The 22315-nt window shown below is 40.9% G+C and overlaps 1 protein-coding gene across 1 annotated transcript; it reads right to left on the bottom strand.

Annotated features, from left to right (window-relative positions):
• Positions 1-4344: 4344 nt before the first annotated feature.
• On the bottom strand, positions 4345-20716 carry LOC111234881. Its single transcript, XM_022763076.1, has 24 exons — positions 20612-20716; positions 19273-19429; positions 17465-18972; positions 16510-16677; positions 16098-16196; positions 15410-15671; positions 15198-15257; positions 14809-14924; positions 14043-14180; positions 13477-13584; positions 12882-13023; positions 11729-12295; positions 11454-11498; positions 11013-11092; positions 10240-10352; positions 9922-10105; positions 9524-9608; positions 8488-8630; positions 7881-7974; positions 7201-7349; positions 6964-7049; positions 6165-6234; positions 5909-6030; positions 4345-4573 (listed from the first exon to the last, which is right to left on the bottom strand). Exons 1-24 carry the CDS (start codon positions 20714-20716, stop codon positions 4345-4347), a joined length of 4830 nt encoding a protein of 1609 aa, XP_022618797.1.
• Between the last annotated feature and the right edge of the window lie 1599 nt (positions 20717-22315).

Below are 22315 nucleotides of genomic sequence, written 5' to 3'. Positions count from 1 at the left end.
TGTCCCATTGTCACTCATGCTGGCCGTCGTGTTGTCGTTGGCCACCATGATGGCCGTCGCATTGTCGCTCATGCTAGCTGTCACATTGTCACTGGCTGCCATGATGGCCGTCGCATTGTCACTGGCCGCCATGACGGCTGTCGCATTGTCACTCATGCTGGCCGTCGTGTTGTCATTGGCCACCATGATGGCTGTCACATTGTCACTGGCCGCCATGATGGCCGTTGCATTGTCACTGGCCGCCATGACGGCTGTCGCATTGTCACTCATGCTGGCCGTCGTGTTGTCGTTGGCCACCATGCTGGCTGTCACATTGTCACTGGCCACCATGATGGCCGTCGCATTGTCGTTGGCCGCCATGATGGCCGTCGCATTGTCGCTCATGCTGGCTGTCACGTTGTCACTGGCCGCCATGATGTTTGTTGCATTGTCACTGGCTGCCATGATGGCCGTCGCATTGTCGTTGGCCGCCATGATGGCTGTCGCATTGTCGCTCATGCTGGCTGTCACGTTGTCACTGGCCGCTTTGATGTTTGTCGCATTGTCACTGGCTGCCATGATGTTTGTCGCATTGTCACTCATGCTGGCCGTTGTGTTGTCGTTGGCCGCCATGATGGCCGTCACGTTGTTGCTTTTGACCTCTTTTGCTCTGTTTATGGGTTGTTGGACAGGTGTCAGGTGGCCAACCAATACCTCAGCTTCCACTTCGTTAGTTTCCAGTTGTACTGAAAGAAAAAGACATTTGATAAACGATTGATGACTAAAGCAAGAAATTAAATGTTTGACTTATCTAAACTTTACCATTCCTGAAGTAACTCACTAACTAAAGACTTGAGATTTTAAAGCAAACACTTTACTTGGTTTTGACCTACAAGACAAAATAACTGGTCTTCAGTCCAATGGAGTCAGCTGCCTTGCATTGTGACAACTGAGAACTCTTACTACATCCAAGATGTCATAGTATGAAGGTATACCATGATTTAATTGAAGATTTGTCTAACAAAGGCAGCTGTAAACTTGACATTGTAGAGTCAATATGGTTTAAGTAGCACTCTGTTGGAATCACAGTATGGGGCAATTACAAGCCTGGTAAAGCCACATTGTGAGGCTAAGAACTGAGGCTCAACATGAACTTGCATTTTGCTAGTATGGTTTCAGAGAACCTGCTCACCTTCTTTAGCATGTTGCTCCAACATGGACTCCAATGACTGATAAAGTCCAAGGGCCTTCTTAATGGAAAGATCATTGGGAAACAGATCTGTTACCCAAAAGAATCTAAGTTAGTGTCAGAAAATTGCTTAGAAAAGATTATGTCCATAATGTTCTTACCGTTCATGCTCCTGCGCAGTCCATCATCATCATCATATTTTTCATTTGTGCCACTAACTGGCAAACAAGAGCCTGTGAAAAGTACACTTGCTGTTAATTCAATGTTTGAGACATTTTATGGCACAACAGAACCTACCTGTTACAGCTCAGAGACAATTCAGGAATTGAATGTTCAAGAGTTGTGCTAAAACATACTCCACCCACCAAAAGTCTGACTGCAATCATTTAACCTTACTTTTACATTTGATACACTCCACTGCCAATTTATTAAACACAAGCTTCAAACAGAAAGAATCTAAAAACCTTTGGCAAGCCAGGCAGTCAGCACACAAACAAGCAGGGCCCAAACTTCTCCCATGGCTCCAGTCACGAAGGAAAAAAAAAACTAACTTTGCCTCATGAGGTTTTAAAAGTTCCTCCATGCAGGTGGCACAGCTGTTGCCTCTCAGCTCTGATTGGGTCTCTCTTCAGTCACTGCCAGTCACTTGGTGAGATTCAGCCTGTGACAAGCATGTGACACAAACAAATGTTTATTAATTTCATAGTACTTGTTTTGCATGTATATTAAGCAGCAAGTCTAATATTAAATACAATCTTTCTTTATGCCCAAATACTGAGAAAGAACCTTAGAAACGGGGGAAAAAAAGGAAGAAAACATAGACATTTAAAACATATCCTCTTCAGACAGCCATGGAAACATAAAAATGCTTCAACTACAAAAGATGAACCCTCCCACACCGTCACTGTGCTTGCAACATGTTCCTAATTTTCTCTTGTGGTGGAGTGAGTTTTTCTGGAGAAATGAAGACTGACAGCAAAACAAATACACCCCTCCCTTCAGTGCTCCTTCAAACTCAATTCCCCCCAAATTCATGTGGATGCAGCCTTTTAAGACTGAGGCCAAATCACCACAATAGCACACCAAGTGTTTCAGTTGCATATGTGTGCAATAGTCCAAAAAGACTACATTGAACCCTTATTATTTTTGTTTTCATTATTAGAGGTCCAAGCAGGTCCATATGCTACCATAGTTTACCATTGTATTTTAAGCCTGACCTATAGGGGGTGCCACAAATGCCACAAGTAAATATTTGAAAACCTGGTGAACAGTTTCACCAAAATTGGTGTGTAGCTGAAATTAGTTCTGCCAACATTAGTGTGAACATGAGGGATATCGGGGGTTAAGTCGTTATTGGATCATGTTCTGTGGATACTAGATTTAAATGAGAGAAGAGATGTAAGGTAGTTTGGAAGATTTAACAGTTGAGCTGGTTATTTCTTCTTGACTGTAAGGAGGTCCAGCCCAGGGTGCGAATCCGCTGGTTCCTGCTTGCAGGTTTAAGTTTGGCTGATTCAGCTGCTTCTTACTGAACAGCGCAAAAGTTATAACCCATGATTTACATACAAAGGACTGTTTATATCTTTAATTCATTCATTTTCTATTTTTGTTGCAGGATTTTACAGAAATACAGGTCTTGAGTCCACCACCACCAAAACAACTGTACAACCCACTTCAAGCCCCTCAACCAAAACAACAGTCCTCAAAACACATGTTCACGTTACAATCATCAGTCAGGATATCATGCATTAGTATTCTATACAAGAATCAGTCATTTAGGACATGAGGATTATTCATCATAAAAAAGTATAAAACATTTGATATTGTGGTCACTACCTACAAACATCTGAGATATCAGGTTCAATAACTTGTCAGTATTGGACAACAGGTGATTAATGTGTTGTGTGTGTTGTTTGCTATAGTAAGGAAAGCACCATTGTTACTATTAACATTACTGATTGTTCATCAAAACATGGTACAGATGATTGTTATTCATTACTATGGCTTTGTTATCATTTTACACCAAAACAACATAAAGGCTCTTGAGGGTCTTTGTCTCTATCACAGTTTTGTTGGTGTAAAAGTGGCAGTGCACACACACCTGCCAAAAGGCAACAATGCAGCAAAAAACAATCAATACAAATGCAACACATCCTCCTAAACACACAAAATCAAGGTTACACTCAGTCACTTTCCATGATTAGTTGATTAACAACAGGTAATTCATTATTTCACACCTTTTTGGTCTTTTTTTTTTTTTTTTTTTTATTTAAAAACAAAAAGTAAACTGAATATTATTTGAGCCATCTGGGGAACTGCAGTGGCATCTCTTTATCTTATTGGCAGAAAAACAAGTATCAGTTGCAGCCCTACTTTCCTGATTTAAAAAAAAAAAAAAAAGATACAAAAATATACAAAACGTTGGAAAAAAGAGTTGTTAATTTTTGGCAGAGGAAATAGAGGAGAAAGGCAATGTCTTTTAAAAACGTTTAAAAATGCAGTAGATGCACGTTTTGTTTTTCTCCTGGAAACATGATTCAAATATGACAATAAAGCAGCGAGGCAGCTCCCAGGTCTGCTCTGTTTGAAATGATCCACACATTAACATCTTTAAAAAAAATAACTCAAATGTAGCAGTGGTAAAAATGTCTTTTTAACATGCACCATATAACAATGATTTTTTTGTGTTCATTTAAAAATGGTTAAAAACTTGATGTAGGCACAATCTCATAATTTCCATGTTAAATACAAACGACACAAATAGTTTAGACGGTTACTGACCACAAAGGAAGGAAATCATCTGAATTTGATACATCAGTATGCAGCACCATTCATTTTGACACTGGTAGACCTCTCATCCTGCAAAGGTTTCTGGAGGGAGCATAATCTGCCATTTTCTACCCAAGACAAAGAGCGGCTTTGGGGCCAGCGTGACTGATACACACAGGAACTACATGTGTGACATGATGCAAGAGACTCGAGGGCACATCAGAGAAAAAATGGCCCCGAGGCAGCAATCCACAAAAGCCTGTCTGTGAGCTGGCCTTTTAAAAATAGGAGACTGAATACAGAGACCATTTATGCTCCATCTACTGCTTATAAGACATATGGAGGGAAAACCCTCCGCGCACGCACATCTATGCGAACTACACTACATAAAACATAACCAACTTCCCCTATCTCAATTGCTGCAGGTCTGGAGAGGGAGGGGAGGATATGGAGGTGGAGGTAGCGTTGGTGATGGTGGTGGATGTGGTCAATAGCTCTTCACAGGCAAAATAGTCCTTCAGGGGAGCGAAGAGGTGACGGATGACTGGCACACTCCACGCCTTCCCCAGCACCTTCTGCCTCTGCTGCCGGTTCATGTTCCTCACGTCGGTGTAATGTTTGGGGAAACCAAAGATTCTGGTGAGGAATGAAGGAGAAGGAAGTGTTAGCTAAAATCCAGATGTTTTCATTTTGTAAAGTGCGTGAAAAAAGAAAAACGATGACTCGTGCCCGTCAACGTGTAGATGTTCCGACCCAGCACTCATGGGTCAGACCATACAAAATGTTTCGTTTCATTTCGTGTTCCAAAAACCAGTTTCCGTAACCGAGGATCGGACCGCCAAGGCCCCCGCCTTGGTCTGATTAATAATAATAATTATTGCTGTTATTAGCTTTCTGTTACTGCCGCTGTCATTATTATTATTATTACTACCATTATTGCATGGTCCCTCTCTCTCTCTCCCTGCTCTATTTGAACAGTGCCTTGAGATACTTCAAACTCGTCTTTTGTTTTGATCTCTCCTACACACCTGTAACGTTTAGTGACTGCAACTTGCAGGTGGTGATGTTTCTGTGTTGCTATCCAGCAGCTTCACCATAGTGGGAACACAGCAAGTTGACAGTGAGGGGTATCCGTCAATAAAGAACTTCATTAACAAAGTTTCTAGATGGAGACGAGGGCTATTTTCAAAAAGATGAAAAAGCGCAGCCCTCTCATTTATTGGAATGAGGCCACTCCATAAACGCAGCGTGGTTGTCTGTGCAGAGCGCTTCAGAACAAAAACTGCAGCAAATACAAAGACAGCCAACTGACTGAAAACCGACGTCATCCATGAAGACACTGTGTGTGGTGCCAAATGAAATATGTCAACTGCAGATTCCTGGCATTTTGTAATGTGAACGCTTTATTTCTAGTGTTTGACAAGTGATCACTGAAATAAAAGTTGAAATTATTTGACGCTTTCCAGAATTTTAAACTCCTGCCTCAGACTACATTTAACTTGCTGTGCATTGTTTTTGTGTCTGATCAGCCTTCACACTCGTGGGTCTGCTGCAAACTGGGAGCAGAGGAGTTGGCTGACACTTATCCAGCTTTGGCATTAGACTGCTGTGTTTGGTTTTATGTAAACAATACAATCTGTGCTCAGATCGAGTACAGCATATATCTGATGCTGTGAGAGGAACATTCAGCACATTAACAAAGATCCTAAAGTTTTCAGCCCAGAAACGCCTGACTGCAGTTACACAAAGTTCAGGACACAGCAGTCACAGGCTGCAATGAGGAAAATACACACACACACAAATGTATTAAATGAACCTGTGAGCAGACGAACAAGAGGAGGACGTGGATTCATTTCATCATACATTTAGTGGATAAGAATGAAACCAGTAGACATGCATTATTGTTTAGTATGCTGGCATTTAACACACACACTCTCACACACACACACACACACACACACTGATACCTACTTTTCTAGTTCAGTGATCCAGAGGTTGTCCTCTCTGCCGTTCTGGACGACAGGCAGCAGAGACACACCTTTTCCCTGCTTCAGAGAGTTTGGATTGGTGGTGATCGTCCTCACCTTAGCGACCTGGAACAAAAACAACATGCAGTAGTAGTTAACATCGTAATCAATATTGTTAAAATTGCACAAAATGGAAGGAATGAGATGGTAGATGACGAAAATAACTAAACAAAACTGAACCCGCAGGTCCGGTCACTGACCCTGGCTTCTCTACCAATCTCTAAACAGTCCTGAAGATTCAGCTTGTCACTCTGGGAGGCTATGATGGGTCTGATGGGAGATAAGCAGCAAACAGGCAAACTTTATTCATGCAGCATTTATAAAAAAGATAAGTTCCAAAGTGATTTACAAAAAGGACAAACAAGAAAGAAGGAAATAAAAGAAACAGACAAACAGATAATATATTCAATCATGGATTACTGAACAGGTTTATCGGGCACAGACCGACGTATCAGAAGACTCAGGGGCCCGTGGACTAGAGCCTCTGTTTGAAATCTACCTGTTTACTGTGTAAATAAGTCAAACAACCACAAGTAAACAAAATGAATAAAAATAGACACAAAAATAGACACAAAACAAAAAGACACAATCAAGAAGCAAAGAGACACAAAACGACAACAAAGTCACAAAATTAGTAACAAAATAGATGCAAAACAGTCACAAAGAGTCACAAAACCACTTGTGTCTATTTCGGTCTGGGCGTCTTGTTCTTATGCAAGAGGGGTGGGGAGATTTTTACAGGTCTGTGCACAGGTGTCCACTGTGTCATTAATTCATCTTTGTGTAAAATGGAAGAGCACAAACCAAAAAATACAGATGTAAAAATCAAGAAAAAGCCTCACACACAACTGATTTGTTACATATGAAGGATGTGACATAAAAACATTACATGTTTTAAAACAAATGCTTTCTGCTTTCACTGACACCACTACTACATCTGGAAACTATTAGTTGCGAGTAATCTAAGTCTTATAATTCATGATTAATTAAATGTCTTACCTTGTCATCCCTGGGATGTTTCCCCAGAAGTAACGGGCTCTGTGTGCTGGGCTCACTTTGACTGCATCCACCAGCACCGGGTTACACTGTCGAAGAACCAGATAGAAGCAACAGTCAGCTCAGTCTTCCTGAGTTTAGTACGTTAGTTAAAAAGGAAAGAGACAAATAAATGGACAGAGTAGAGGAAAGGAGAGCGAACAGAGGAAAAGAAACCAAACAGGACTGAACTGGACAAACCTCAAGGAAGCGGCAGATGTTGACTTTGTCATGTGTGTTCATGAAGACCACGTTCTCGAACAGCCAGAAGAACGGCCGAGGGTCTCCCTCTTTGGGCTTCAGCAGCTGAAGGATGCGGTAGTACTCAAAGAAGAGCCTGCCGGTGCCCTCTGCCAGAGAGAGGAGAGAATTACAGCAAAGAACAGAGGCCTCTGCACTGACACTTTCATACTGGTTTCAAACACTAATATCCAGCATCTGCATAACAACTGTGATTAAAATGATAAACAGGATCAAAGCATTGCAGAGGCCAGTTTAGGGCGGGAAAAGTATTTACTCATCAGGTCTGAAAATAATGATTATTTCATCAACTCAGTAATTGTTGATAACTCCTAGTTATCTGTCTGGGTATCATCGGATCATGTGTAATTCATTTGTAATTTAAAAACGAAAATAAATGTAAGTCTGTTGTTGTTTGGGTTTTTGCAAATTCATTTTTAATTTCTCATTTAGCAGAGACAGTAGATCGGTGGACAGACAGGAAGACTATTCAAAGTACTTGAACAGTATTCTAATATAAGAAAGCACCTTTCCAGATGGAATCAGCGACTACTTGGCATTTTAATTTGGTCGTTATTAACACAATGAATCCATTTTTAATTGTTGACAAACAATTTATTTAAAGCTGACATGCTACTTACCATAGAGGCCTTTTCTGAGGGGGTTGACGATGGAGAGGTCGTTACAGGGGCTGCCACCGATCAGCAAATCAAACGGACCCCACTGCTCGATCTGGATCGTCAGAGAAGAGCGAAGAGCTGGTTTAACTCACTATTCAACCAAATGTCATTTCAGTTACATGTTGCAGATCAATACTCAGCTGTCAGTTTATTAGGTACACCTGGCTAAAATAACCTTATAACCTTCATGAAGGCTCTAATGTTCAGTTTTGGTTGAATCTTTTTGTGGAAAATGCGTGTGTTGATTTAACTTATTGAACATTATAACCTTCATCATAACATTGAAATGTTGGGTTTATTACAGGACTGTTGTAGTTTTAGCTAGGTGTGCCTAAATGTGTATATGTCATCTTCAAAAGACAGCAAAAGATGAGGCTTAAAATGAAAACAACTGAGAGGACACAGAGGAACATTGTACATTATAAGAATATTAACATGATTAAACTGGATGTGAACTGTGTGGGAGAAGAAAAATGTGTGTGTGTGTGTGTGTGTGTGTGTGTGTGTGTGTGTGTGTGTGTGTGTGTGTGTGTGTGTGTTTGTGTGTGTGTGTGAGACCGTACGTCATTTTCTCTGTGATGAACCGGGCATCACCAACGTGGAGGATCTTCCCGTCGTGGTTGACGGTCCCCACGGCAACTGAATCCTCACAAACTTCTGAGGCAACGTATGTCTGGACTTTAAAGCCAAGCTCCTTCAGAACCAGGTAGCCTGAGAAGACTAAGACACAGACACACACACACACACATTCATACTGTAAGCTTCTAACAGACAACAGGGAAGTGTCAGGAAGAAAACACAAACATACTGGACGATCATAATTAAAAATGTTTAGGTCACAACAGACAAGAGCAGGAACGTATCTGAGAATAGTGAGGTCAGAACAGAAGAGCGAGACCACTGGTCTTGTTTCCCAAAACCATCTTCAGCCTAAGATGATGGTGAAATCCATCATCAAGGGGTGTTTCCCAAAAACATTGTGACTGAGCACACTCTTAGAAACAATCATAGATTAACGAGTCATTCATGTCCAAACATAGAGGGGTAAAAGCAACTTGAGAACCTGCAGGAGGAACCAAAAACTATAGGTTTGAGTTCAGGTTTTATTGCTTTTGTTCATTTTAAGTTTATACTTGATTATTATTTGATTATTAATCATTTGATTTGCAATTGATCTGCCCGTTTCTGACGTCATTGTCCTCTCCCTCCTCTTCATCTTCACCTTCTCTGGCTAAAATCCACTTTCCTTCCCTCATTCTTCATGGTGTGTATATTGCTTCATAGACACTTTGAAAATATGACAGACTCACATTCACAACAGATTGTGTACATGAAACTCAAGGGGCTCATCACTGCTTCACTTTGGGTTTCATGTGAGTTTAATGTCTGCCTCGAGCAGCAACGAACTTAAAGTTTATTTTCTAAAGTTTCCACCCAGTAACATGAATTATAAAGCTGAAAACTGCTTAAGCTACAAAACATGTCTGTGTGTCATTTACAATTGTTAAGCATCACCTTCAGCTACAGTGTGTGAGTGCATGCACTTGCCCTTGCCCATAAGTACATAAGTACTCCGAGCCTCGATCTGGGTCTGTGTACTCAACCTGTTGCTATGCCATCAAACAGTGAGAGAACTCGAATTGGTCTGCGCTTGTTGGCGGGGATGGATGGGTAAACACGGTGCGGCTCCTACAAAGAAAAAACTAAGTAGTAACTGAGCCAGTGTGATTCCTTGTTAATAAATTTAGTTTTTTGGAAAAAAAAGGAAATTTCATACGACACAAGTTTGTGACTAAGATCTTTTTGAGTACAGTGCATTATTTACAACATGTGCAACTTGTGTATTTAATTGTTGCAACATCCTCAGTTTGTCTGCATGTCACCATCAAGTTGTTTAGTGAAGAATGAATATTTACACAGACATTTACGGTGTGTAATACTTGCAATACATTTTAATATATTCAGAGAGCTGGTGAGGACAAATATAAAAACGTTTACTTACAAACGCCATGGCGCTATTGTTGGCAAATAGCTCCTGAACACGGACGCTCCAGTCCTCCCTGGGAATCAGAGCTCCATGGGGCCGGTGAGGCTGACACAGGTAGCAGATCCACGGGTCCACCAGCGTCAGTGATTCAAACGTCCCTGGACCAACGAGGATGTTCAGACAGTCCTCACAGTAAGATCTGCAGAAAGAGAGGAAGAGAAGAGGAGAAAAGAAGGTGGGCAGAAGATTGAATAAAAGAACATCTGGGCTCTACTTGTCAGCTTTCTTTAGATAGCTAGATTTAAATGTATAGAACGAGAAGAACAGACAAACCTGCAGCAGCTGTCATTGCCACAAAGTATGACCTCCAGTCCATAGCAGCAGATGGTGCAGTAGGACTGATACCCGTCTTCATCGTAACGAAACAGAGTTTCTGTGAAGTTATCCTACAGGACACAGACAACGTCACAGCCACTGGTTAGGGATGTTTTAATAGTTTAGGGAAACTTACTGACTTTATGCGTTTCAGCAACACATTTGTGCTCTGACTCTGTTATTTTTGTCTGTTCACCAGAAGTGGGATTCCACCTACCACCTACATTTTAACAAATATCCGATCTGTTTTATAATAGAACCAGTCTGACAGTGATTTCTATTTACACAGCGACACCAATTAGATCAGTTCTCCTGCACAGCTCTGGAATCGGTTGATCATGTGTTTTAATAGTCATGGTGACTGGTATTTGTGTTTTATTATGTATTTATGACAACATCATATAAGACAAGGATGTCTGAGTGGCCATTCAAAACACGTGTTAATACAATACTTCACAGTGGAGACTCATTTGGTTTGTTAAACAATGTCACACAGTCCAAGTCTATGACCTGGGCCTATTACTGTGTAACAAGCTCATCTTTACAATTTACATTATTAATAAAATACATATCAAATCTTTCACAGTTGGGTGAAAAGATGCATGTTAATTGTAGAGCAACGAAGTAAAAGGACTCAAATTATTATTGTTACTTGTGTTTACTGGAGGAAAAGAGAAAAGGGATGGTCTAAATGCTTCAGGAAACATAAAGAGAAGTTGATGGTTGCTTACTTTACACTTTAAGCAGAGGCTGCCTTTAAACAGAGGGTGGAATATTTCAACCTTTTCAGTTCCACAACACAAGCAGAAGCCTGCAAACACAACAAAGACAAAAAACAAAGGGGATGTCTCAATGTAGAGGAAGCAAGTGAGGAACAAATAAGTGACTGGGTGAAATTATCTTTATGGATACAACAAATGCAACTATATACACATAAGTACGCTCATAATGTTTAAAACATATAAAAGTTTAAGAGAGATTCACTGGAGTTTTTCTTACAATACTGTGCACAATGTAAACACAGCCATTAATCCACTGATTGATGATATAATGTGAGCGACTGCTGAATAATGAAAATCATTCATCATGTAACATTACAAAATGAATTTTTATTCATAAACAGGAAAAAAAATTTAAAATACAAAAAAAACCAAAAAACACACACAACTCACCTTCGATGTCCTGTTTCATGTCTGTGATCTTACGAATGGTCTCCTCTGCAAGAAAACATCAGGACTTCACACACAAACTTAGAAAATGGATCTACAAATGTTGCAACACAATCCAGAGCAATACACCAGTCCACAAACATAATCATATCATTGTACATTTGATTCTCATTTGAAAATGTTCAATTACTCAGTTTGAAACGAAACTCATCAATTGTGTTTCTTAGCATGTAATCCACATTCACGATTTAATGATAGAATTAAATTCTGTTGTGTACCTCTCAGCTTCTGGTTCGGCTGGGTGTAGACGGTGGTCTCCTGGTTGACCTTGTTGTAATTTTTGGTGTAGGCTCTCTTCTTGTACGGCGCAACATCTGGTGACATGTCAGCATCAACCCCATCTAACAGACTGCCTTTCTTCCTCTGTCCCTTCCCTCCTTTCTCTCCTCCCGATCCTCCCTTACCCTTCCCTCTTCCCCATCCTCCTCCTGAGTCGTCTTTCTCTCCTCCCGATCCTCCCTCACCCTTCCCTCTTCCCAATCCTCCTGCTGAGTCGTCTTTCTCTCCTCCCGATCCTCCCTTCCTTTGTTTCTCTGCTGCCCATCCTCCTCTGGATCCCTTCTCCTTCACCCCTCCTTTGGTGCCAAATCTCTCTCCCCTTGCAGTCTTTCCACCTCCACCTTTGTGGGAGGACTTCTCTTTGGAGTTGCACGACAGTTTGTTCATGGAGACGGCAACTTCTTTCACCTCAGAGCCGACGTTCCTCTTGCTGCTCGGGGGAGAAGAGGTGGGTTTCAGGAGGAGTGTCATGTTCACCTTCTGCCTGTGGCATGATTTAGAAGCACCTGGAAAAAGGACAGTCATTCAGGTGACCATCACCTACAAAACTATATAGTTCCTGTGTTTCTCAGTTTTGCTTTTTCGTGCACAAACTAATTGTGAGCTTGAGCTGAAAATTGGGACTTTGGGAACACGACAAGGAAACTGGAACTTCTTCAAGAAAACCTCATTCAAAATCTCACTGACTTTTGTAATAAAACAAATGACTAAATAACTGTCCTTGAAACCTTAACCTTAATCAATACTGCTGTTTATTTTATGTTTTTCGCAGCCTCTAATAAACTCCATTACCCATAAACCACAGACAACTGCAGAGATTGCAATTGAGGAATACATGTCTTATATATAACAAAATCAACACATATTTTTTTTTTTATTAATTTGGTAGTATCAAACCTTGTTCACAGTGCAGCAACGTTCTTCTGCTTTTACTGTAAAGCTCCAGAAGAAATATTTACCACAGTGCTGTCATTTTCATTTAGAAAAGCAGCTTCATTTGTCATGGTTTATCAGTGAGTTCCCTCTAGTCTGTGATCTGTTTATTGATAATGATGTTTTATCTATTCAGGGTTCTTAAACAGATGTTTGTACCGTGTACGGAAGCCAGCGGTTTGAGTCCGTCTGGCCCTGTGGGTCGAAAACCTCTGAGGGCCCAGTCCAACATCTTCTTCAACAGCTCATCTCCGTCATCAGGACGCGCAGAAAACCGCTTCTTACAACGAAGTGCTGCCTCCTGATGGACGAGAACACAAATATGTAATGCAGGTCGACAAATATGCAAACACATCTGAACACCTCAGGATTGTTAACTTAAGTTCTGGACGTCCAATGACTAAAATCCTTCATCTGGTTAAAATACATAGTTGAAAATGACCAAGATCTAAAAAGTGTATCTCAAATAAGTGGCTTAAAACTGAATAAAAGTAAATTTTGAGCCTCTGGCAGGCAACCACAACACCACACATGCACATAGAGGATAATCCGTCATTGACAGGCAACCAAATGAGCTTTACCATGATTAAAATCACAGCTTTCTCTTGTTTGAGAATTGATGGAGACATTTGGGATAATCTAAAAACACAACTCAAAAAGATAGGTAACATAGGTCTAGTTGTTTTTAGACATGTTAATGTGGAAAAGTTACATATCATAACTTAGATTCCTGTTTATTTCAAAACACACTGACCTCCAGTGACAAGGAAATGGCTTCTTTGTACGTGGCAAGGGTGGCAAAGGAGTTGGCACAGAAGTGCTGGCCAAAGGCAGCAAATGGTTTCAGATCCTGCAAATTGGTCTGGAATCAGAGGCAAGACATCAGTGCAGAGAATGGAACTAGATATAAGAATAGATTGAAGAATATAGTGAACATTTTTAGAATATCAGTAACTAAGCAGGTGAAAAACATGGAGGGTAAGGAAACTGTTTTTACTCTGTATCAGACAGATGTTACATGTTTAATAAAAAACACTGTCAAATTAAATAACTGTCAGCTGTCATTTTGGTCAAGTTCTCAACAGTGGTTCAGCCCTCCATAGGAATATACAGTCAGTGGTGTAACTGTTTGCTGGGGACCAGTAGAGAAACTGGTTACTCATCTGGTACCAAACACAGGGATCCACTGGTGAAAATGCAAAAATATTACTGTACGGTCTCAATGTAGAGGAAGAATTTATGTACATGATTACATGCTGTATAAACTCAGATTCCCTGAATTCCTGTATCCATCATCTGTCCATTGCACGTCTGACTCACCTGAGAGCACACCTTCTGTCCGTACCACTCCACCAGCCTCCTCCCTTGAACCAGCTTCTGTTCCTTACAGGGGAGGATGATGGCTGGCCAAGGAGAGAAGCTCTCCACATCGCCCCAGACCAGCTCCCCATTCACACCCTGTATCTCACACACACACACACACACACACACACACACACACACACACACACACACACACACACACACACACACAGTCTCTGAGTTTGCAGCTTGTTTTTTCCTAATAAAAGTGTTCTGGGCTGCCTTGTCGGCCATCGTAGATTTATTACAAACAAATCAAGAGAAGTAAACATGACGTTACTTGAACAGATGGTTTTGACAACTGTCGTCCTGCATCATCGGACATGAGAAAATCTCAGTAGGTTCTGTAGCACTACACATAATCATATGTGTTTATTTATCTCCTCTAGTGTCACTAACAAATACATGACTATGAACATTATTAGCTGCAACACATGTGCAAACATGTTACCATGGTTACCAAATTACTTTACATAACTATATAGGGCTGCAACTAATGATTCTTTTTATTACCAATCTCTAAAATGTCACAACATCCCAGTGCTCAAAGAGACTGTGAGTGTTTTTAAATGTATTTACCAAAATAGTTGCTAATTAATTTATTAATGCCAATTCTGTCAAAACCTTTCTGACTAATTTGGACTCATTTTATGATCAATTATAATCATTGTTGCAGCTCCAATAGTGTGTAAAGCTATTAGTGCTACAAATGACCAGCACTTACCAGTACTTGTGTAGAGCTGGATGACGTGCTTGTTGAAACAATGTTGTCGTCATCATCATCATCATCATCATCACTGCCCAAGACATATTCAACTTCTGCTGGTGGACTTTGTTGACCTGCAACACAGTGACAATGAGCTATTGATCTATATATGATCTGGTCTTCATCTAAAACTGTAGACAGACACAATGTGCTTAAGCTTATTACACTGACATTTACTCATGTGGCAGGTGGTTTTTATCTAAAGTGACTTACAAGTGAGATACAACACTCAAGCTTCAGTACAGCAGGAGACACTGGAGTAAGAACTAAGTTCTAAATCTGTTCAATAAGATAAAGTGCAAGGAGATAATTATTAAAGATCGTGTTCATTAATATACACTTCTTACCTTCTGCCTTTAGTCTGCTGGTCTGAGACATTCTGGACTCTTCAGTGACGTCAACCACATCTGATAAAAATAGAGCACAGTCACATCGGTTATTATTAACAACAACATTTGGAATTGCTCTTGGCATCTCAACAGATTTACTTCATTAATCAATGGCAATACATGGCTCATACAGAAACATGCCACACTCAGTGCACACCTACTAGTCTTACCTGAGGAATTATCTGTGTAGTCTGAGTCCTCTATAATGTAGTGTCTGGAAGAACTGTGCAGACTGGGTTTGGCCACTAAACTGTCACTACTGTCCTCTGATGAACTATCTTCGTCCACTTTTTCTTTCTTCTTGCCGCCATAACCCCTCTGGACAGGTAGTTTCCTTCTGCGGACGCGGGTTCTCTCTGCCCACCTGCCTGGTCGAGGTGTGGCTCTGGGGCTTTCTCTGCTGTCAGGAAGAGCCTTGATGCTCTGTAACACCTTGAGACAGGAGCAATCACACAAACCCACATCTTTTTAGCTCAATGATTCACTTTCTTAATTTAGTGTGGTAGAATGCTAACATTTGCTAGTTAGCACTCAACACAAAGTACAAATGAGGCTAATGGGAACATCAGTTTTGCAGCTATTTATTCATGAACGAAATGCACAAACTGAATTGATGGTGGTGCAAGAGGAAAAGTTAAGGGATCACAATTTATTGTGAGTAAGACATGAATGTGTATCAAAAGGTTTTCACAAAAAATGTCAACCTGCTGGGGGCATTAGAGGAAAGGTGAGGGGATCACCAAATTCATGTCACCTGAGTCCCCAGATCTACCTTTATCATCGGACCTTCCCCCACCCACCTATACACAGTAAATGAACCAGTTAGCTTCCTGGGTAGCTTTAGCTTTTAACACTCACCTTATCAAACACCTGAGTCCTGCATAGAGAGCTCGGCAACGCCAGGAGGGTCAGGAGGAGTCTATGCAGACTAGAGTACGGTCTCATGCCGTGCAACATCTGTAGAGACAATACAGGAAGCTCTTGTGATGACATTTGATATTCAATGTAACATTTCTACATAAGGTCAACTGGTCTTATTGCCGATAAAGTTTTAAAATTGTAATGATATATAAAATTTTCATTTTTAGTACATTTCTAATACTGACATCGCACAGAGAGAGTATGTTTTTGCCCAGTTCATGACCAACTGAATGAACATGTTACTGATTGCAACGGGCTGCCTGGGATTTTCCAGTCAACACAGGTATTCATCCCAGTAATGAGATGGTTACACATTTTATTCAAGAACCGAAAGGAAACCTCAGTTTACCTTTGCCCAGCAATGACCCTCTCCTTCTCCGCCCGCCTGTTGCTCCTTCACTTTCTCAGTGAAACTGAGGTAGTCCTGTGCCAGCTTATGCATTTCTGGAGAGTCAGCCTTACACAGACCCAGCTGAACCCCCAACTCTGACAGCACATTTCTGGACAACGTATTATCCTGAAGGGAAAACACAGATATCACATGTAGCAAAGTACAGATAAGCAAGGAAATTAGATTAAGTCAAGCAGACATTAAACTGATTTTAAAAAGTCCTACATACAATACTGTGCATACCCATTAGGGAGAATAAGGTCCCCTAAAAAGTTAATATGTTGTAATGTAAAACAATATAAGCCCTATAAAGTTAGACAAGGCAATATGACACACCTCCAGCTGGCAGCAAGAGATAAGGAACACAAACTGAGCTTTAAGCGAAACAAAATCCTGCACACTGAGGAAATCGTTCCAACACTTTGGGAGAACACGCTGAGTCCCTTTCTGGCTGAGAGTTAGATGGTATTAAGATTTATACCTGGCCATTAGATATGGACAGGTATCAAACTGCTACAGCCAGCAGCTGGTTATCTAGCTTAGCACAGAGAGTGGAAGTAGAGGAAAATGGCTACCCTGGCTCTGTCAAAAGGTAACAAAATCTACCAACCAGCACCTCTTAAGATCACAAATTAACAAATTGAATTTTTTTTTATTTAATCCATACAAAAACGTAAGTGTTAAAACGAGATTTTACAGTTGTTATGTACTTAACTATTTCTTGCCTGGGAGCAGTCATTTGCCCCAGGACACATGTTTAACTCTAGAAGTTTATGTTTGGAATCAAAGCAATTTTGCAGTGGCTCAATTTCTACTGCATCTAATTATTTTATACATGATCTCTGATTCGACAAATACTGAGCTATAACTGGCTGCAGTATGTCTCACTTATAAGAGAAATAAATCATCTTACGTTGATATTTTCAGGATTTTTCAGAACTGTGGCGATATTTCTCAGCGCCGCGTCTCCAAGCTGTTCAGGAATATTCTGTGCTAAACTCTGGAGTGCCGCTTTATAGAAAGCCACTGCACCCTTCAGGAAGTTGCTCCTCTCCCGTTTCCCAAGATCCACAACAGCAGTGGCCCACAGGAATTCTCTGGCACGAGAGCCCACATTCACCTCTGCCATGGGGAGCAGCTCCTTCTTATTGCAGAGGAGCTGCAGGTCTCGTCTCCTGAGGAAGCGCTCGGCGACAGAGGGCCGGAGGATGTTGGTTGCATAGGACTGAATCAAGATGGAGGTCACCTGGAGCTCCACAGCCACGTCCGCTGTGCCATACTGCTGCAGTTCTTGAAGACCTCGAAGGGGCTCCAAAATTTGGGACAGGAAGAGGAAGTGCAGTTTAACTTTATAATCCATCAGTTGGCTTCGAATCCGGTCAGTGTCCTCTGTTTGCCCTAGCGACTTAAAATACGCCACTAAATCCCTCCAGCTGCTGACCATCTTTTGCACAGTGCAGATAATAAATAAACACTGTGCAGAGATAGAATGGGATGAGTTATAGGACTCTGTACCAGCAAATATCTCTTTCAGACCGTCATTAACAGAGGGGTAGGTGGAGTAGTGATGGTGGATCGCTCTAACCAAGTCAACCACGCCACTAAAGGAAGCAAGGAGTCCAGTCTGGAATGCTCTTCCTGCCATCCCAGGGAGGCCGCAGAGCGACACTAAGCTCGGGTTGTAAGTCTGCAGCTTGGATACAATTACCTGGCTCAACCCTGCGTGTGGAGCATTACAGTGAAACACAGCAAGGTTGGACAGAAAAAGTCCTGATTTTTTCAGCATCTCAATCAGAAGGTGTGCATCAGAATCTGCTGTGTGTGCAACTGTAGGAGTGTCAGTGTCCATGGCCGCTGAGGTTTGTGGATCAACAGTGTCAACACTCAGCTGCAGAGTGTGCAGCAGTTTCACCACACTGACCCCTGAGCTCTGGTCAAAGTAGCCAATCAGAACAACACTTGTGGTCTGTCCTCCATCCAGCTCTACCCCCATGTAGAGGTAGAGGCAGTACGGTGTGTGTGAGCTGGCCTTGGTGATGTCTTTTTGGTGGGATGGACTCAAAATGGCAGAAAGTAAAGGGCCAGAAGTATGAGTGTCTGTACTTGTACCCACATTGTCACTACAGTATCTTCTGATGAAGCTCAACAAAGTACCACTGCTGTCCACTGCTGCTTCTGCTTGCTCTACTCTCTTTATCTCCTGTGCACAGTCTCTGTTCGCTGTTACCTCCATTGTCTCCGTTTTCTGCTCCATCGTCACATCCACCACATCGTCATCATCATCAGATATCATGACTACCACATCAGCATTCATGTTCAAACTCTCCCTTGGTTTTTCTTGTCTTGGTTCTTCTACTTTTTTGCCCTTCATCTTCACAATAATCTCCAATTTCGGATGAGAGGTCTGGGAGGAGAGGTCATCTGTAATGGGAATAAAAACAACACTGACAATATTTAAACGCACATCAACACTATTACAGGCAAGTAATATGTGACATTGCTGGCTCCATATCTCTGTTAAAGCAAAGACCTTTTGTATTCAGACCTTGGTCTATGTTACATAAATGTTCATTATAGCTTTAATCAGAAATGACAAGACTGTTGCAGAAATAGGCAAAATGTCTGCAAAATATTTGGCACCTGGTGCACAAGAGGGTGTGTTTTCTACATTTATTTTTTATTTATTTGATGGAAAAATCCATAGCTGCACATTGCTCCCACCTGAGTCGGAAGGAAACATACTCATACTCTGCCCCCCTCTGGCCTCCAAGGCGTGGTACTCCCTGTCGTTGTTCTTATCAAAAAACGTCTTAAACCACTGCAGGAAGGTGAGAGCCACCACAGAGTTCTTCTTAATCAGTGCCTGAATGGGGATGTGCTGGACAGATGAAGAGAAAAGAAAAACTTCATAAATACAAAGCTGGTGTATTTCCATCTGCTGGGGTGAAAAGAATAAAGAGACCTCTGAAATATCAACATAAGTCAGAAAACATTTTCACCAAAAAATGAAAAGACCCTCATAAAGGAATCAGTACTATAACCCGACCAATACTGGATTTTAAGACATAAAAACATAAAAACACACTCTGGATTCGAATCACTTAAACTTTTTTTCGTAATGGCCAACAACATACATGTGTACTGAATGGGACACAACAATTGAATAGAAAAGTTGTCAGTGCTTCCTGGATAACAAACTATGTGGAGACACTTTCTAAACTCAAAACTATCTTCAGTATTTCTATACTGTAATTTATTCTCATCAGCCAATATAAACACTGATAATATATCTGAGATGAGCTAATATTGAGGTGATGAATCTGTCTGGCTCTAAACATGTGCTCAGATTTATCGGTCGTTGACCACTTATAAAAGATACTCACTCGGACAACTCCAGCTTTTCTGAATGCAGCTTGCAGTAAACTGTAGTTGTGGATACAGTCAACCACGTTATTGCTTTGGAACCGGACCCTAGAAAGGTCCAGGGACCCGGGACATAACCAGTCCATCAGCTGGCAATAGGCTGCACCTGGATATTCATACAAACAAACAAAAAAAGTAATCAATAAATGGAACTGGTGGCAAGAAAGGCTGCTTTGAAAATATTAAATTCCAGTCCAAACATTAAGGGCCAGATTAACTGTGAAAACAACATAGTATTTAGCACCTCATTTACTAAGGCAGCAGTACATTATGCAGTGGGCACCTGGACTACACCCAAGAGTGAAGCGGTGCTCAGTTGAGCAGGTTAGTGGTGGGATTTGTCTGAAATCATTAAGCTCAGAAAAGAAATTATCTTAATTCCAAAACATTAACTTAAGCCTCAGGTCAATTACTCATAAAACTAAACTACAATTATTCAGTTTAATTTTATTTGTCACACAATACAGACTTTATGGGCAATTATTAAAAGTTGCAATAAGATGCACAAAGAGCACAATCACACATATTGTGCTTATTTACACTCACCCCCTATTTTCCACAACATGTGTACTATGAAAGCAGAACGCATGAGGTTTTATTTACATATAGACACACACACTGACCTACCTGTGCATACCTGCTCCACCTTAGTGAAGCCTGTCTGTAAAGTTTCATTGAGCCAAGCCAGCAGCTCATAGCGGTTATATGAATGTCCTGCATCCACACTTACATTCACTGCCATCTCCTAAAGGGACTGACCTGCACAAACACCACATAAATGTGTTTTTAGATGAAAGCCAGATAAACAAAACACTGATCTTGTAATAAAGAAAACAACAAGTTTGACATAAAAGTCACTTTCCATTCTTGTCATAATCATGTGGAATTAAATGCACGATGGAGGTATTTTATATTACAGTATGCATTTATAAAAAGATATTACTCCAACCTTTCTTTCCAGGCATGTTGAAAAGACTTTAGTCATGCCTTTTGGACTGGGTGACACTAAAAAAACAGCACTGAAATCAGAACTAGCCATGAATCACTGACCCACAACAACGAGCTACTACTTTGTATCATTACCAAATCCAGGAAAACAGCCCATAACGTAATTAGATAAAACTGTTTTTTTTATTATTATTATTATTGTCGAGAGACTGCTACAAGTGTGTTTTGTTTAGTACTTCCTGCAAACCCTTCACTAAAGGACAACCCCGGGCTTTTCCCGCGAAAACGATGCATTCAAATCATGTGAAAGTGTCGTTCATCCATGTTTCAGTAAATGAAAAGCAAGTTCTTGCTAAGAAACTCCAAGTTTGCCAATGTGCTCCAATTTATTTCACTACCTTTAGTCAATAATTGGGCAATTAGTGATTTGTTGTGCTAATAACGCCACTAAATTCTTTCCTGCTCAGTCTTTACAACTGACAAGGCAAGCAACTGCTATTTTTCCACTCATAGTTTAACCGAACGTTTGCCATCATTACTAACAAAACACCAGCTAAAACGTAAAAGTGATTAAAAAAAACTGCGAATTGCGCTTCAACATTACCGCAAATAAATGAATGTATTTTGTTTTGTAATGGCTGTTTGTTAGTTACTGTGTGGACGCGAACGCAACCATATGTGTCCAATGTAGCCAGATGTTACTGTCCCTCTACCAATCGCGTCAGAGCGGGTAACATTCTGACCAATAGAATCGCTGGAAACACTACTGTTGGATTGTAGAACACAAGGCTGCACCGGCAACTGACACTGGGTCAGATTAGGCACTTGTTCCACACGATAAAAATACAGCAAAATCTGAGCTCAGATCAGCAGTTTGCAGCATGTTCTACGAGCTCTACAACGCTGGAAAAAAGAAGCCATGATGGAACGGTTTAATGGAAGGAAATCATGGAGACAGTCAGTGGGATGATGTGGACACCAAACAAAACCACATACACAATGATCCGAGAGCATTATATTGCCTAAGCACGTGCTAGCTTTGGAAACTAAAACAGAATTGCTATACAACATAACTTGCATACGACGACATGCACAGTGCTCTGAATTGAACTTCTACCACAAGTCAAACAGTTAATCGAAAAACGTTCGCTGTGACAGCGTTAAGTGTTCACGAGATTCGTCCAAAAGTTAAATCAAAGACGGACATAAGATAGGTGTTTTATTTTTAATCCCTGCGATTTAGCTAAATGACTTTAATGTCTAAACAAAGTTAACTAAGCATGTGGTATATGAAACAATCGTCGTGTCAAGACAGTAGCCGGCGTGGCTACATAACGCAAGCTACTTAGCTTACGCACGTAAACAGTAACTATTACTGTTTACGCGTTCTAAC

The sequence above is a fragment of the Seriola dumerili genome, unplaced genomic scaffold, assembly GCF_002260705.1.
Source record: "Seriola dumerili isolate Sdu_G_001 unplaced genomic scaffold, Sdu_1.0 BDQW01000468.1, whole genome shotgun sequence".
NCBI classification, from domain to species: Eukaryota; Metazoa; Chordata; class Actinopteri; order Carangiformes; family Carangidae; genus Seriola; species Seriola dumerili.
This window is presented reverse-complemented; position numbering and strand designations above follow the sequence as displayed.